Source organism: Macrobrachium nipponense, chromosome 40 (assembly GCF_015104395.2).
Source record: "Macrobrachium nipponense isolate FS-2020 chromosome 40, ASM1510439v2, whole genome shotgun sequence".
In the NCBI taxonomy this organism is placed as follows: Eukaryota; Metazoa; Arthropoda; class Malacostraca; order Decapoda; family Palaemonidae; genus Macrobrachium; species Macrobrachium nipponense.
The window spans coordinates 3806870-3822429 of NC_061101.1; the positions used below are offsets into that span (position 1 = coordinate 3806870).

At 40.8% G+C, this 15560-nt stretch overlaps 2 protein-coding genes across 4 annotated transcripts in view; one reads left to right on the top strand and one right to left on the bottom strand.

The window, feature by feature from the left end:
- Positions 1-15560, bottom strand: part of LOC135211813 (uncharacterized) — a 395519-nt gene that overhangs the window by 52667 nt on the left and 327292 nt on the right. The gene's annotated exons all lie outside the window — the stretch shown is intronic.
- LOC135211894 (tyrosine-protein phosphatase non-receptor type 14-like) overlaps positions 1-15560 on the top strand; it is a 68102-nt gene that overhangs the window by 11234 nt on the left and 41308 nt on the right. For 2 of the 3 annotated variants that reach the window (XM_064245122.1, XM_064245121.1), the window contains exons 3-12: positions 3379-3558; positions 3730-3905; positions 4389-4486; positions 5987-6057; positions 6802-6957; positions 7130-7213; positions 7623-7711; positions 7877-8012; positions 8509-8652; positions 8958-9071. In XM_064245122.1, coding sequence (XP_064101192.1) covers positions 3385-3558; positions 3730-3905; positions 4389-4486; positions 5987-6057; positions 6802-6957; positions 7130-7213; positions 7623-7711; positions 7877-8012; positions 8509-8652; positions 8958-9071 — 1242 coding nt within the window. In that variant the 5' untranslated portion in view covers positions 3379-3384. The remainder of the gene's footprint in view (positions 1-3378; positions 3559-3729; positions 3906-4388; positions 4487-5986; positions 6058-6801; positions 6958-7129; positions 7214-7622; positions 7712-7876; positions 8013-8508; positions 8653-8957; positions 9072-15560) is intronic. The other variant, XM_064245123.1, reaches the window with a different exon arrangement.

A 15560-nucleotide genomic window follows, 5' to 3' on the forward strand; every position in this document is an offset into this window, starting at 1 on the left:
TTACGAGTGTACCAATCGAAGTGGGATGTCTTCAGAAGATGGTGCAAGAGGAATAACGTTTCCTCTTCCAGTACCTCTGAATCAAAATCGCAGACTTCTTTTTATTCTTAAGACAAGAATGTGGCTTAGTCGTTTCGACGATTAAAGGCTATCGTAGTATGTTGGCGAATGTCTTCAGGCACAGGGGCCTCAACTTATCGGAAGATAAGGACTACAGGACCTTATTAGGTCGTTTAATACAACGAAAATGCAGTATCCCTAAGACACCTAGCTGGAATTTGGATGTAGTCCTTCAATTCCTTGGGTCCTCTAGGTTTGAACCCCTAATTCAGCCTCATTCAGAGACCTTACCAGGAAGGACTCTGTTTTTGATGGCTCTAGCTTCCGCCAGAAGAGTGAGTGAGCTTCAGGCGATTGATGGTAATTGTGGGTTTTAAGGAGGACTCTCATTTGCTCTTTCCTTCCTGGTTTTCTTGCAAAGAATGAGAACCCATCAAGTCCATGGCCCAAGAACTTCGAGATTCGTGGGTTATCTTCTTTTGGTAGGAGAAGAACCCGAGAGAACTCTTTGCCCAGTGAGAATGGTGAAATACTACCTTAGAAGAAAAGAGCAACTGAAAGCCAACGAGAGGTACTGTGGTGTTCAGTAAAAAGAGCCTACTCGTCCATTGTCGAAGAACGCATTGTCCTTCTCTTGAGAAGCCTCATCAAAGAAGCACACGGATCCTGCAGAGAAGAACATCTTAGGCTTCTTAAAGTGAAAGCACACGAAGTAAGAGCCATAGCAAACTTCTCTTGCTTTCAAACAAGCAATATGTCCGTGCGAAATCTGATGGAGACAACATTCTGGAGATGTCAGTCAGTGTTCGCGAACCACTACTTACGTGATGTGAGAATCACTTACGAAAAAATGCTTCGCCTTGGGCCCGTACGTATCTGCGGATTCAGTGCTGGGGCAGGGAGCTGGAACTCATCCTGTTGAGTAGTATAAATTTTTCCCCTTGTATTTGTGTTGTTGGTTGCCTTAAAGAGGATGCATGAAGGCATCGCTTTAGGTCGTAATACTAATCTTTAGTAGTTTTGTTAGGTGGTCTGATGAGTGTGGCTCCTTGCAGTAGTAGTGGTGAGGACCTGTTAAGATAGGGACGAACTCCCTTTAACAGGATCCGACTTGGATTCTACCACACAAAGGGATCACATATCCCAGTGGTAGATCCGAGAGTCTTTCAGCATCAGGTCACGTCCTAGCTGTAGCTCTCCAGGCAACGCAGACTCAGAGATAATATCAATGAAGTCTTCTGCCTGAACAGGTAAGAACCAAGGTTATTTATATCCTACAACATGAGTTGTTTCTTATCTCTCCTTATTACTTTAGCTGTCTCTTACCCTCCACCAAGGGTGCCAATCAGCTAAGTATATATCTGGCAGGGAAGTTCATGTACCAAAAATGATATTGTTAAACTACAATAAAGTTTGTACATACTTACCTGGCAGATATATACGTCTAATGGCCCACCCAGCCTCCCCTCAGGAGACAGGTGAAAGAGAAAAAATCTGGCTGGAGAGATAGATTGGTTACATACTCCGCCACCCAGCGGGCGGGTAAGTAGACCACCTGACCTACCTGTCGCGTGTGCCGCGAGATTTGAAATTCTGTCGGAACGTCGGAGACTATAGCTAAGTATATATCTGCCAGGTAAGTATGTACAAACTTTATTGTAGTTTAATTCAATATCATTTTGTTTAAAATATTCACAGAAGCTTTTCCAATGTGGTGTATGTTTTCATACAAATATTTCGTATCGTGAATGCTTTGCTTACTAGCTCGAACATTGCCATTAAGTGTAATAATATTCTTTAGTCAAAATTGCACTTTGCCCTAATGTATTATTTGTTGTCTTTGGCTTGGTGGCACAGCAATCATCATGTTGTCAAGATGGTTGTGCATGGAAATACTTGAGAAAAGCTTTGGTGCACATTGTGATGGCTTCCCATTTTGTTAATGGCTGTGTGTATGGTTGTGATTATTTTAGTCAACCCTTTGTGTTAAAAATTTTCTGCCTATGTAAATTGGATTTTTGTATATTTCAATGTCAAACCATATACATATATCAAATGATACAATATGGTACTTATGAAATGTAAGTCTTTACATTTGTTGTAGAGGTATTAATAGATTTTCTTTCCCATTAATAAGCACTGAAGGCCATACAGTTTCTTGTTCTCATCTTTACATTATTATTGTCTACAGTAATTGAGAGTTAGGATCATCTTTCTTTTTATGTCATTTTTTCATGTAATCAGGTTATATGTGAAAACTGTAATACTCTCTCCACTTCTATTTTGCTCACTCTGTCTCACTTCCAATATAGTTCAGGTCTTCATCTGTGTCTTTTGTTCGTGATTTTGTGGGCCATTTTTCAGATCTTGTCCTACTTCCATAATTACTGCTTTTCTGATAATCTCTTCTTCCTTTTTCATCTCATGTCTTGTACTGTTTTCCAGGTGCTGAAGTCTAAGTCTAGACCATTCCACAGCTTTTGAGTGGCCATGAATCATAGCATAATACAGTCAACCCCTTATATTCGCGTTCTCAGTATTCACACTTAGCTATTTGCAGATTTCTCTTTGGATCATATCAACCCTTTATTCATGCAAAATTTGTCTATTCGGGGTTTTTTTCATTGAGAAATATTCTCAAATTACTGTATTTTCATATCATTTTCGTAACTAAACGCGCTTTTTGTGATAAAACTATTATAATATTCAGTTATAAGCATTTTTAGAGGGTTTTTCTTGTGTTTGAATAATCAAAATAGGCAGCTATAAGCATTTTTAGAGGGGCTGTAAGTATTCACGGATTTTAGCTATTTGCAGGAGGCTCTGGGATACATCCCTGCGAATATAGAGGGTTTATTGTATATAGTCCTATCTTCAAAATGTCCTCCATTTTATATGTCAGTACTCATGCTTTTACAGCATGGGTTAACAAGGAACTTGTGCACACATCATAAGTGCTATATTTATAGTGTATTTTAAGTGTTACAACTAGACTATTGCTATTTTTCTCTATCCTTTCAGTATCTGGTTTGTATTCATTTGTCTCCAGGTTGACAGAAATATTCTACCTCTTGTTACATATCCCCTTCTACCACATAATATTCTACTATCCACCTTTCCCCATGTAAACCATGACATAGGATTGGTTATTTCTGTTCTTAAAGTATTGGAGTTGCTAGATGAATAATATTTAAGTATACAGAATATGTTTTTTACATAATAATTGTAAATGACAGAATAATATTTAAGTATACAGAATATGTTTTTACATCATAATTGTAAATGACAGGTTTAGTTTAAGTTCCATTCTTTTTCCAGGTTAAGATGCCTTTCAAGCTTCGTTTAAAAAAGACCCGGCAGTACAATGTGGTATCCCGGAATGTCCTGGTCATCAGTGTGGAATTGCTGGACAAGACCACACTGGAGTGTACCCTTTCTGCTGACTCAACAGGGCAAGATTGCCTTCACAATGTGTGCCAACGTCTTTCTTTACACCAGGTAAACAAATGTTTATTTTGCTTGGTATTATATTACAGTTCATTGGTTCTTTCCATGTTTTATTGAAGAGATTTGTTATGATGTGAATTTTTCAGGTTTATTACAAAGGTTTGAGATTTTTTGAGAGAATAACGTCTTTATGTAGAATTAATTCATTACTTTCTATTTCAGCCTGAGTTTTTTGGGCTTCGTTACATGAGCAAAAAGCCATACCCTAAGGTGAGATGGGTGGAACTGGATCGACCACTGAAGAAGCAGTTGGATAAATATGCTCAGTCTCCTGCTTTGGCCTTAGCTGTTCTTTATTACATACATGATGTGTCCTTGTTACAGGATGATGTCACAAGGTAACTGGCTTTCTTACTTCTGTATAGGTCAGTTTGCATAATATGGAATGCTATAGGGTGTACAGTTACAGTATGATATTTAAGTGACAAATTTACTATAATTTGTCTGTATGTCAATTGGCAGCTCTTGGTAAATGCATTAGGGGTTAAGTTGGCCCCTCAAATGCATCATTGTGCTAAATGAATTTTAGGATGAGCGTCAGAGGAAGGAGAAGAAAGAAGGGAAGAACAAAACTAGTTAAGACATGAGTGGATATTCAGGTTCACTGGGTACAGAATAAAAAGGAAACAAATCCTTCAGGGGTATCATTATGAAATATGGAATGGGGCAACCAAGAAAGGGGGGTTTCCATGTTTTTGGGAAGTTTCCTGGTGAATGGCTTCTCAGTCTTTCTATCAAAGCCCCTATGAAAGCATTATTACAAATTTAAGTCTTGAATGTATAAAACAAGTTGTATGGAAATTGCTTTTAATTCTTTCCAGATCACATTACTTTTTGCAAGTGAAGCAAGACGTTTTAGAAGGAAAACTTCGATGTAATCATGAACAGGCAGTCCTCCTAGCATCTTATAGTTTACAAGGTAGGGGTTTTGTTTTTATTGATTTTTATAAACAAAACTTGAAATTTCTCATTCTAGAGAGATATGTATTTGGACCTTTGCTTCAGGATGTAAGTGAATACCAAGTAATCAATTAATCCATTATTTAAGTGTTGTATTTTATGAAACTCATGGTTTTATAAAGACATAATCTTATTAATTATTTATTCCTTTCATAGTGATTTGTTCCTTTTTTTAGTTGAATTGGTATTTCAGTATTATGCTGTGCTGTACTTCTTATTTATAAAAAAGTTGCTAATGGTAGTTCTCAACCATTTTTGTTTTGCTAATTGATTCTGCAGTATTTACTCTTCAATGTCTTCACTGTTGGGTTACTCTTCATAAGAGGGATATGTAAATCTCTTCCTCTTCTGAGTTTGGAGAGGTGCCTGTAAGGTTGGGCAGATCACTCTATGGTTCCTAGATAGAAGACAGAGAGGATGGATATTTTAGCCGAAGGCCAGTTATGACAAGGACTTTAATGTCCTTGTTATGAATGCCATCAGATATGATCATAAAATGACAGAACTCCCATAGTTGAGCAAGGTGAAACCACTTTATTAAGTACCTTGCATTCGATCTGTTGATCTTCAATCCTGCTTAACAGTAGAAACCAGTGAGACAAGTTTCTAGAACTAAGCTTCGACTAATCTGACAGATGCAGAAGATGAGCTTCCCATTACCAACACCTGGACAGGTACAATTGCAGACACTAGTGAATATTTAGCTGGGAAGAGCACTGGCAAGAACAAGAATAAACAAATAATTTTACAGGTCTTGTTGCTTCGAAATGATTTGATGGTTCAATCTAAAGGTAGTGAATTCTTCATTTAGCAGGCAATGGACAATCTTTCTTACAACCTTTAGTGACTTATGGTCTCAGGCGTGAACATGGAACAGTTCTAAGGAGTTTTTGGCATTAGCACATTGTTAAGAATGGACTCGGGGAGGGGGGGCAGCCAGAAAATCTGAGGTTCACACATGTTCATGCATTTCTGTACTACTGATTGACTACCATTTACTTTTTCTTCCATTCCCTTTTTTAAGAAGGGCCTGAAGCTTCTCGACATAAAATGATGGAGTTATATGAACATTTTTTTCTCTAATGATTAATCTTTTAGATGGTTTTAAATTACTTTATTCCACTACACCAATAGCATGTTTTTATAGCAAATAGCTTTGCATTTAAAGTTGTTGAATATATATATACCTAATTTTGCATTAGATCTTTTTTTATTTAAATTGTCATCAGTAAGGGTAAAAGATGTTTGTGTCTTATGCCAGGAAGTATAAAATTTTATAGGCAACTAAATATTTATTTTTGATTCATTGGGATTATTTATGTGGAACATTTGAGAGGTGAAACTGTAACTCATATCTTCTGAAGAATCACTATTAAAGCATCATCCTGTTAATTTTCTTTTCTATATTTCTTTGTGGTTGAGGCAGACTTAAGAATAGAATTTATTTAAATTGTTTCAGCTGAGTTTGGAGATCACCAGCCAGATCGTCACACTGCAGAATACCTGAAAGATTTCATGCTATTTCCAAAGGCAAGTTCTATATTTATTTCAATTTCAAATTTCTCTCTCTCTCTCTCTCTCTCTCTCTCTCTCTCTCTCTCTCTCTCTCTCTCTCTCTCTCTCTCTCTCTCTCTCTCTCTGTAGTATTCAATGTTCAAGGTGGTATTGTATTCATATATGTGTTTATTTAACTCCATATATTCCTTCAAGAAGCAAGTTAAGCAAGACATAGAGTGGGGCTGTGTTAGAAAACGTTTAAAGTTATAATAAAATTAATATCCATGGATATTTATTGTTAACTTTTTCTTCTGCCCTCTTGTAGTCTTATCTGTCTGTGAAAAGTCAAGAAAATTCTGAAAGCATTTAGTACTGACATTTTGTGGTAATTTTTTGCACTTTATTCTGTTGCCTTTATATTTTTTTTAATCCTTTTTGAATTATCAACTTTGAAATTAACCTACCCTCTTTCTTGTATCTTTGTATCTTCTATTTACAATTTTCATAAAATAATTTTCATAAAATTTTCATCTGTAATATTTGCCTTAGCAAATTAATTTTCTTTTCCTGTCATCTGTTATTCTGTTATTCTTACTGAATATGCAACTACAGTACCTGGTATTTATTCGTTAACTGAATTGATGATATATGCATGTTTTGCCCCTTTAGAGTGCTGATTTTTCTATAAACTTTTCATTGTGTTATTTTGCAATTTTACTCATTAAATTCTTTCTTGCATATTTTACTCATAATGTTTTACTTCTTAAATTTGAGCAGCAGGTGGTGAGTGAGAATGAGGTGGCAGCATTGTTGGAGGCTGTGGTGTGGCAGTATTCTTCACTCCAAAGTCTAGCCCAGGCCTTAGCAGAAACTTACTATATTTTAGAAGCTCAGCGGTTGGATGGTTATGGACAGGAAACATTTATGGCTAGGGTGAGTTGGAAGTAATTGTTGTGGGAAGCATTTTTATTATTGTTATAATTATTATTACCTGTCATGTTGCTGTTGACAGAAGGAAGGAAAGGTTTTAGTGGAATTTGTGTTTCTATTCTCTGCTTTCTTATATACACATTTTTATATACAGTGAACCCCTGGCTATTTGCAGTTCCGGATTCGTGGTGTTGCCTATTCGCGGATTTTTCAACGTAACATATATCCACATCGTTCGCAGAAAAATCACCAATTCACGGTATTTTCATAGAGAAATATTCACTAATTACTATTTTCATATCACTTTCCTGAATAATTGCATTTTTTGTAACAAAACTATTGAAATACTCAAATATAAGAATTTTTAGAGGAGTTTTTTGGTGTTTGAATAATCAAAATAGTCCTAAGCATTTTTTGGAAGGGTGTCAAGTATTCGTGGATTTTAGCTATTCCCAGAGGGGTTGTGGTACGCATCCCCTGCTAATACCGGGGTTCTACTGTATGTGTTCTGAACAGTACACAATGCTGCTCGTAGCTTAGCTTATGATAGTTCCTTCTATTATTTTCAGTGTGTCCATATGTGAAATGAGAATATTTATAATAGGACACCTCTTATATCTCTAGAAACTGGTATATTACATTTTATTTCAATGTTTTCAACCTTTCAGGATGACCGGGGCAGCGAAGTTTACCTTGGAACTTCTCTTATGGGTATTGTTGTAAAACCAGCATCAGGACATACACAGTTTTTTTATAGGTTGGTTCATATTTTAATTTGCAATGTCATTGATAAGTCATGCACTAGAAAATTAAAGTGGCCTCTCATTCGATTTATGGTGTTTGAGTTACATACTGAAATTTCATATGTAATCTTGCTTTATTTCTTATATATGTTTTAGGTAAAGCATTGTACTATTTCCAGATGGAATGATATCACTAATCTTGTGAATAACAAACGGACTTTTGGCATAGAATGCCAACGAACCGATGAAACTGTACATTTCAGTTTTGACGAGCCAGATGCTGCAAAATATGTATGGAAGATGTGTGTCAAGCAGGTAAGGACTTTGGAGACTGCCATAGTTATTTTAATTTTTTATATTTATGAATTCATAAATAACAAAATCAGCAAATGTAAGCTTATGTATACAGCAACATAAAATCTTTCAGCAAATGTAAGCTTCTGCATATAGCATAGTATATTTATTCTTCATCATTTTAATACATCACTAGCTCTCTGCCACTACCTTAACTTATTTCCATTTTCTTTATTGCTTCTTTAATTTGTCTGTCAGTTCATGGCACTCTTTGTCAGATTAAAAGATATGGTGCCACTTTGTTCCTTGAATTATGTAGTAAATGTTATTAAAAAGTATAGTAATTATTTGCATAAAAATTTTTTTTAAGAAATAGTTACTGAGCATATAAGATATCGAATGTTATTTTGTTCTGTCAAAGAAAATTCTGTTTTAAGATGTAGTCTCAAATTATCTGTTTTTAAGATGTAGTTTTGAATTATCTGTTTCAAGATGTATTTTTTATCTCCTGTAACAGCATACCTTTTACAAGAGGAACCAAGAGGTACTGGAGGGGGGAAGTGGGCCGGAGACCAGGTCTTTAGCCATACCAGACCTTCAGAGCTCAGTCATGACTGCACAGCTTCATCATTCCCAACATCGCAGTGCGTCTCATGATATGGTATGTTTATTGTGATTTGATAATTTTACTTTGATGGAGTGTGTAGTCTTTTGCATTTTTCATCTTTTTACATTTTAACGTAAATTATGAACCCATGTTGTTTAGGAGGATAAGGGTTATTGGTTTTTTTGAGTTGGGATTATGATTTTTCATAACTATTGATGAGATTATACTAGTCCCTATTCTCATCACATCAAAGTTTATTGGATATAAATGACAATCTATGTATGATGATAGGAAGCATTTGGTTACAAAGCATAATTAGCTTCTTTATATGGTAGTCTAAAACATCATTGTTTCCTTAGATGGATAGTCGTGCTGGATTAGGAGATTTGACACTTCGAAGTTCAGCTGACCAGGGACCCATGGCCTCATACTCAACTACGCTTCCACAATTTGAAATCTCATACATACAACAGGTTTGTGACTATTGTTTAACAGCCTTTATTATAAATTTTACAAGAATAAAATTTTTTTGTCATTAACATGAAAGAATTAGTTGTTTTGACACAAACCAATTACTACTTATAATTAACCCAAAGTCCCTCTACTTATAATTATCCCAGAGTCCCTCACATGTCATGCTTAGTTAAAGGACAAATGATAGTTAGCAGAAACCCTGCTCATGTGCCAGTGATACGTTACTTATCTCGTGTGGTGAATTAAGTACACATTTATTTTTTCATACATCTCCACTGTTTACAATGCAGAATTCCTTTCCCCAGCCACGTTCATAACTCAAGTAACTGGTTTGTATGAAAAATTCCATTTAGTGTTTAAAAAGTTATTTATTCATACACGAAACAACTTTGGTTCTTAACATTAGGATTTACTAGCGCCAAGCTGGAAACCGGTTTTCCCCAGCCACGTTCATAACTTAAGTAACTGGTTTGTATGAAAAATTCCATTTAGTGTTTAAAAAGTTATTTATTCATACACGAAACAAACCTTTCTTTGGTCTTAACATTAGGATTTGACTAGCGCCAAGCTGGAAAACCGGTAGAATTAAAATTACACTTGTGAGATCCAGGGACTAATGGCATCTATACCAGGTCACGGGGCATGTATCCCACCCGAATGCCCACAGCTACCTGTGACCCACCAGTTATTTTCCTACCGCCTTTAAGATAAGACGTGTTACTGTCTATCCTCATTTAAAGCCGGTTTTTTCAGTTTGCCCGTTCTTTATCCATTTCATTTTCATTTTTATTCATTCCTTTTCTTTCTCCAAGTGTGATCAGTGTGTGGTAAGAGGTGTATACGTGGTATGATGGAGAATTTTGCCTCAACATCGGGATCGTCTACCGCTTCGAAGAGGAGACAAAGGAAATGCCCAGGAGTCAGTGGCTTCCCTTGTTCTAGGTTCCTAACTTCGGTGTCGACGGATCCTCATCCAACGTGTAGTAGGTGCAGGGAAAACGTATGTACGGTTACTAATCCGTGTTCTGTTTGTCGCAGTTGGTGGTGGTGGAACAGTGGAAGAAGTTCTATGGGAAAAGCCAATACAAAAGAAAGGGGGTGACGCCATCTTGGATGACCAAACCTTACCGGCTTCTTTTGTATCGGTAATAAACCAGGCTGCTCATATGTTTCCTCCACCTGCTTTTGAATTGTCTCATACCCCTTCGGTTTCTCCTAGCGGTTCTGTATCGGAAACGTCAGGAGGGGCCTTGGGTAATTTTATGAATAATTTGTTTGCACTCTCCTTTGTTCCCAGCAAGTAGAGGGGGAGATCCGCCATCTTTGTTCCAGGCTCCTGCTACGCAAGCGCATAGGGTTAGATGGTACGTGGTCAGCGCTAGGCCTGCACAGGCGTACCAACCTTGGATGGTCTGCTTGCGCATTATATGACGTCACGGTTCCAGCAGGGTCCGGCAGCGCTGAATGTTCCTCATCCCCCGGGCTTGCAATTTATGGGAATTAATGCCGCTGCTTCACCATCCCATCAGTATTTACAGCGATGCAGAACGTGGGAGGTAGTTTGGCAGCAAACGTGCGGTTGCCAGCAGAAACCTCTCAGTCTCTCCCTACGAGAGGGATGACGTCACAACATACGTCACACTCTGAGATGGCAGGCGTGATGACGTCACAGACCGATTCTCGGCCTTTTTCGCTGCACCCAGACGCTAATACCGCCTTCGACCCGTCAATGCAAACTGTATGCAGAAAATTACAGATATAGCGGATCGAGAATGAATAAGAGAGACAAAAAGAAAAAGTGTGATTCGCCTTCTTCGTCTTCTTCCTCTAGTTCGGCGTCATCGCTAAGTCCGATAACGTCACGGCGAGCGCCAGTCAAGCGTTGGAGGAGGATTCGGGAGTTCCTAGCGGATCCCTTCGGGCCAGAGGAGGAAGAATCAATTCTTCCTCTTCTCGGACCAAGACTGTCATTTTCCATAAGTCAGCAAGAAGGTCGGAAAATCAGTGGCTATTAAGCACAAGGTTGGCAGACGAAGCCGTTCGCAAGAGTCCGAACAAGCGAGAGAGGTGACGGCCGGCGCGAGCTAGCAGCCGAGGCGGAGTTGCCAGTTATCGCAAAAACTGCGATACCTCTGGTAAAATCGACGTTGGCGGCGAAAGGTGCAGCAGAGGATGGAATGCTGGTCCCAGTTTCACCCGTAAGGCCGTTCAAAAAAAATACGTACGAAGGGACGATAAGGCTCCTATTAAAAGTACGAAAAATAGAGAGTTGGCAACCTCGGCGGATACGTTCGTGGAAGGCAGTGTCCGTCTGGATAGAAGGCCGAGGCCGGGCTCTCCGACGCTCGAAAACGATGCCAATGCTAATAGAGACGAACTTACCTCTGTCTTAAGGGAGCCTTCATCTTGGAGATCTAGACGAGATTCTCGCTCTAGATCCGTGAGCAGAGAAAGAGTGAGACGGTTCTCGTTCCCCTGCTGACTATCTGGGATCGAGGCCAACAGCGGCCAGCAAAGATCAAAGAGACCGCGGCCGTAGGGGCAGGCGGCCGTGGAATTCCGGGCGTCTGTCAGAAGATAGAGGCGAGACAACATCTCTCGTGACGGAGAGTGGTCACTAGAGCGGAGAAGGAGAAAACCAAGAGTTTCTGGCCTCGTATGCAGAGGTTATTGATTTGATTCGTCAATTCAATAGCCTTTCGGAGAAGACGGACAACCGGCCAGTATGCTTCCTCCATGGAATTGACATGGCGTTTGGCGACTTAAAAGGGATACCCAAGGTGTCGTATGAAGTTGCCTTGTTCGAGTCATGCGGAATCGGTCTTGCAACAACGTAAACCCGCAAAGATTGCAGGGAGGGATAATTCCTTAAGATCTAATAGATCATTTAAATTTATTCCCCCTCCAATGATAAAGCAAAGGAAATATTATACGACACCGAAGGTCCCTTTGCTGTCTAGACAAATGAACCCTAATGTTGTAAGGTTAAGGCCTGGATTAACCTTGGATCAGGTTAAAATAGAGTGCCCTTCGATGACGTACCAAGAGGCTGCTACGTTAGAAGCAACAGCTTCTTCTGTCTTTCAGGCTGCGTCCTGGTTAGACCTTTGGTCAACAGCAGTGGCGAAAATTGCATCCTCGGAAGCAACAAGGCAAAGTAGTGGATGAACCATTGTTCATTAGATTACTACAGTCAGGGTCCAAGGCGATTGGGTACCTGACAAACGTAAGTGCCAATGTTTGGGCAAATATCCTGCTAATGAGGAGAGATGCAGCATTGGCTAGACTAAGCCGCAATGTGGATTTGGAGTTCCCCATGTTAGCAATGAGGAATGGGGATATCTTGGAATCGCAACTACTGTTGCCAGATCATACTGGAAGAGGCGATAGATAGAAGAAGGATGGACACTAACGATAGGTTGGTGCAACAGGCAGTTAGGAAAACCTCTAACAGTCAAACTACTCCTTTGGAGGGAAGACAACAGCAGATGTCTCGAAAGAAGACAGTGAGACATAGCATCCCTAATAGAGTACAAGACCCTCTTCCCCAAAGAGGATAACTCATCGGCCCTTTTCACATAGAAACAAACAGAGGAAGGGGCAATAGGGGAAGAGGGAGAGGGCTCAAGAATATAGGATGGGCGCCTCCCATCACTCGGCCACACCAGTGGGGGGTTGCCTGGCAAATCACTGGAAGGTGTGGCAGGAACTAGGGGCAGAGCAGTGGGTGGTGGATGTTCTCAGGATCGGGTATTTGATTCCGTTCAAGGTAACCCCGCCCCTGACAGATCAAACCTTTCCACCCACGTCACTTATGCCCCAACAAAATCTCAGAAGGCCACTAATTCTGCAGGACGAAGTGAAGAAGATGATGGAAAAAGGAGCTGTGCAACAAGTATGCAGTCCGACAAAAGGCTTCTACAGCAGGATTTTCCTGGTACCCAAAGCCAACGGGGAGTGGAGGACAGTAATAGACCTGTCAACGCTGAATCTGTTTATAAGGAAAACCAGTTCAAGATGGAAACTCCGAAAACGGTTCTACAAGCAGTCAGAATCGGAGACTTTATGCTGACAGTCGATCTAAAGGACGCATACTTTCAGATACCCAGTCCATCAGTCTTCAAGGAAATTTCTCCGCTTCAGTCTTGCAGGGAAAGCTTTCGAGTTCAAGGTCCTGTGCTTCGGATTGACAACGTCTCCTCAAGTTTTTACAAGAGTGTTCACCCTCGTGTCGGCGTGGGCGCATGCTCAGGGGATCAGGCTAAATCAGATATCTGGACGATTGGCTGGTGATAGCAAAGTCCAGGGAGAAATACTCAGGGACAGGGCGGCCCCTCCTGCAGCTTTGTCACAGCCTAGGTATTGTGGTGAATCAGCAGAAGTCGCAGCTGGATCCAAGTCAACGTTTGGAATATCTGGGAATGGTGATAGACACAACACAAGCCAAAGTATTCCCGACAGACCAAAGAGTAGAGAAATGCAAACAAGTGGTGAATGCCTTCCTGGGAAAGCAGACACAGCCAGCAAGACAGTGGCAGGTGGTGCTGGGAATCCTAACCTCCCTGGAGAAGCTAGTACCACAAGGAAGGCTACACCTTCGGTCCCTACAATGGAGGATGAAGGAGTTTTGGTCACCAACAGTAGATCACCCGTACGAGCAAATTCCTTGTCGGCAGAAGTGAGGAAAGACTTGCTGTGGTGGGTGGACGACGACAATCTGGACAGTGGGTTGGGTGTCCCCCTTCAACAATCCTCCCCAGACCTCTTGCTGTTCTCGGATGCGTCACTAGAAGGCTGGGGAGGGGAGCCATATGGAGGAGTTGATGGTGGTCAGCAAAATGGAGTTGCAAGGACAGAGAACTCCATATAAACGTGCTGGAGTTGAAAGCAGCTTTCCTGGCTCTACAAGAATTCAGGGAGAGAGTAAAGGGACACTCAGTGGTATTGATGTCAGACAACACCACAGTAGTAGCTTATATAAACAAGCAAGGAGGCCTAGTTTCTTGGCAGTTACATGTGATGACAGTTCAACTTCACCAGTGGGCTATAGAGAACCTGGTAGACATCAAGGCCAGGTATATTCCTTTCGGGAAAAAGAAAATATAGTGGCCGACAAGTTGAGCCGCAGGGATCAGATTTCTGGGAACGGAGTGGTCCCTACACCAACAGGTAGTGGACAGGATGCTCATGTTGTGGGAAGGACCGATCATAGACCTATTCGCAACCAGGTACAACAAAAAGTTGGAAGTGTATTGTTCAGTAGTCCCGGACGCAGAGGCAGTAGCAGGAAGATGCGCTACAACACCCGTGGGACAATCTGGACGTGTACGCATTTCCTCCATTTTGTTCTAATCCGTCAGGTTCTGAACAGGGTAATGCAGTCTCAGAACCTCAAGATGACCCTGGTAGCCCCGTTATGGCCGAAAGCAGAGTGGTTTCCAGACCTACTGGAACTCCTAGTAGATGTGCCAAGAGAGTTACCTCCATGGAGCAACCTTCTGTGTCAGCCTCACGTGGAGAGGTACCACCAGTCGGTGAAGTCCCTATCGCTTCACGGGTGGAGACTGTCAAGTATCTCCTCCGAGAGCGAGGGTTTTCGCAGAAAGCAGCAACTCAGATGGCAGGTAATATCAGAAAATCATCTGCGACAGTATACCAAGGGAAGTGGGTAAGCATACTGTGATTGGTGTCGTAGAGGGAAGTGTCTCCACTCGGTACCACTATTCAGCAGTTAGCAGACTTTCTGATATATCTCAGAACAGAAAAACATATGTCTGTATCTGCAGTGAAGGGGTACAGGGCTGCTATAGCCTCAGTCTTACGAATGAAAGGAGTGGACATATCGTCTTCATGGGAGTTGGCCATGCTGATGAGGAGCTTTGAACAGTCATGCCCACCAAAGGAGACTAAAAGCCCCAGATTGGGATCTGACCAAGGTAACTGAGTAGTCTGACAAAACCCCTATGAACCACTAAGGCAGTCCACGGATAGGAGCCTGACCCTGAAGACAGTCTTCTTATTGGCCCTGGCTTCAACCAAAAGGGTGGGGAGCTACATGGCCTCATCATATTTTTTTCTCATAAAGCACCTCGAGAGGTTGAGATCAATGGTGTGTGAGTTTGTCCCAGAATTCGTGCAAAGACCCAAAATCCAACAATAGTAGACGGCAGATTCGACTCCTTTACCATACCTTCCTTGGCAGACTTTGTAGACAACGACAAAGCTGAAATGCTCCTGGCCCCGTCAGGGCACTAAGGGAGTACTTAAAGAGAACAAGGCACCTCAGGCCGGGGTGCCAGAGGTTGTTCGTAAGTACAGGACGGAACAAGAAGGAAGAGTGTCCAAGAATACAATATCATTTTGGCTAAGGGAGACGATCAGAGATGCTTATACTGCAGAAGACAGAGGGTCAGATAGCCAGGTGGGAGCTAGAGCTCATGACATCAGGAGTGTGAGTGGCTTCCCTGGAATTTAAGAAGAAACATGTC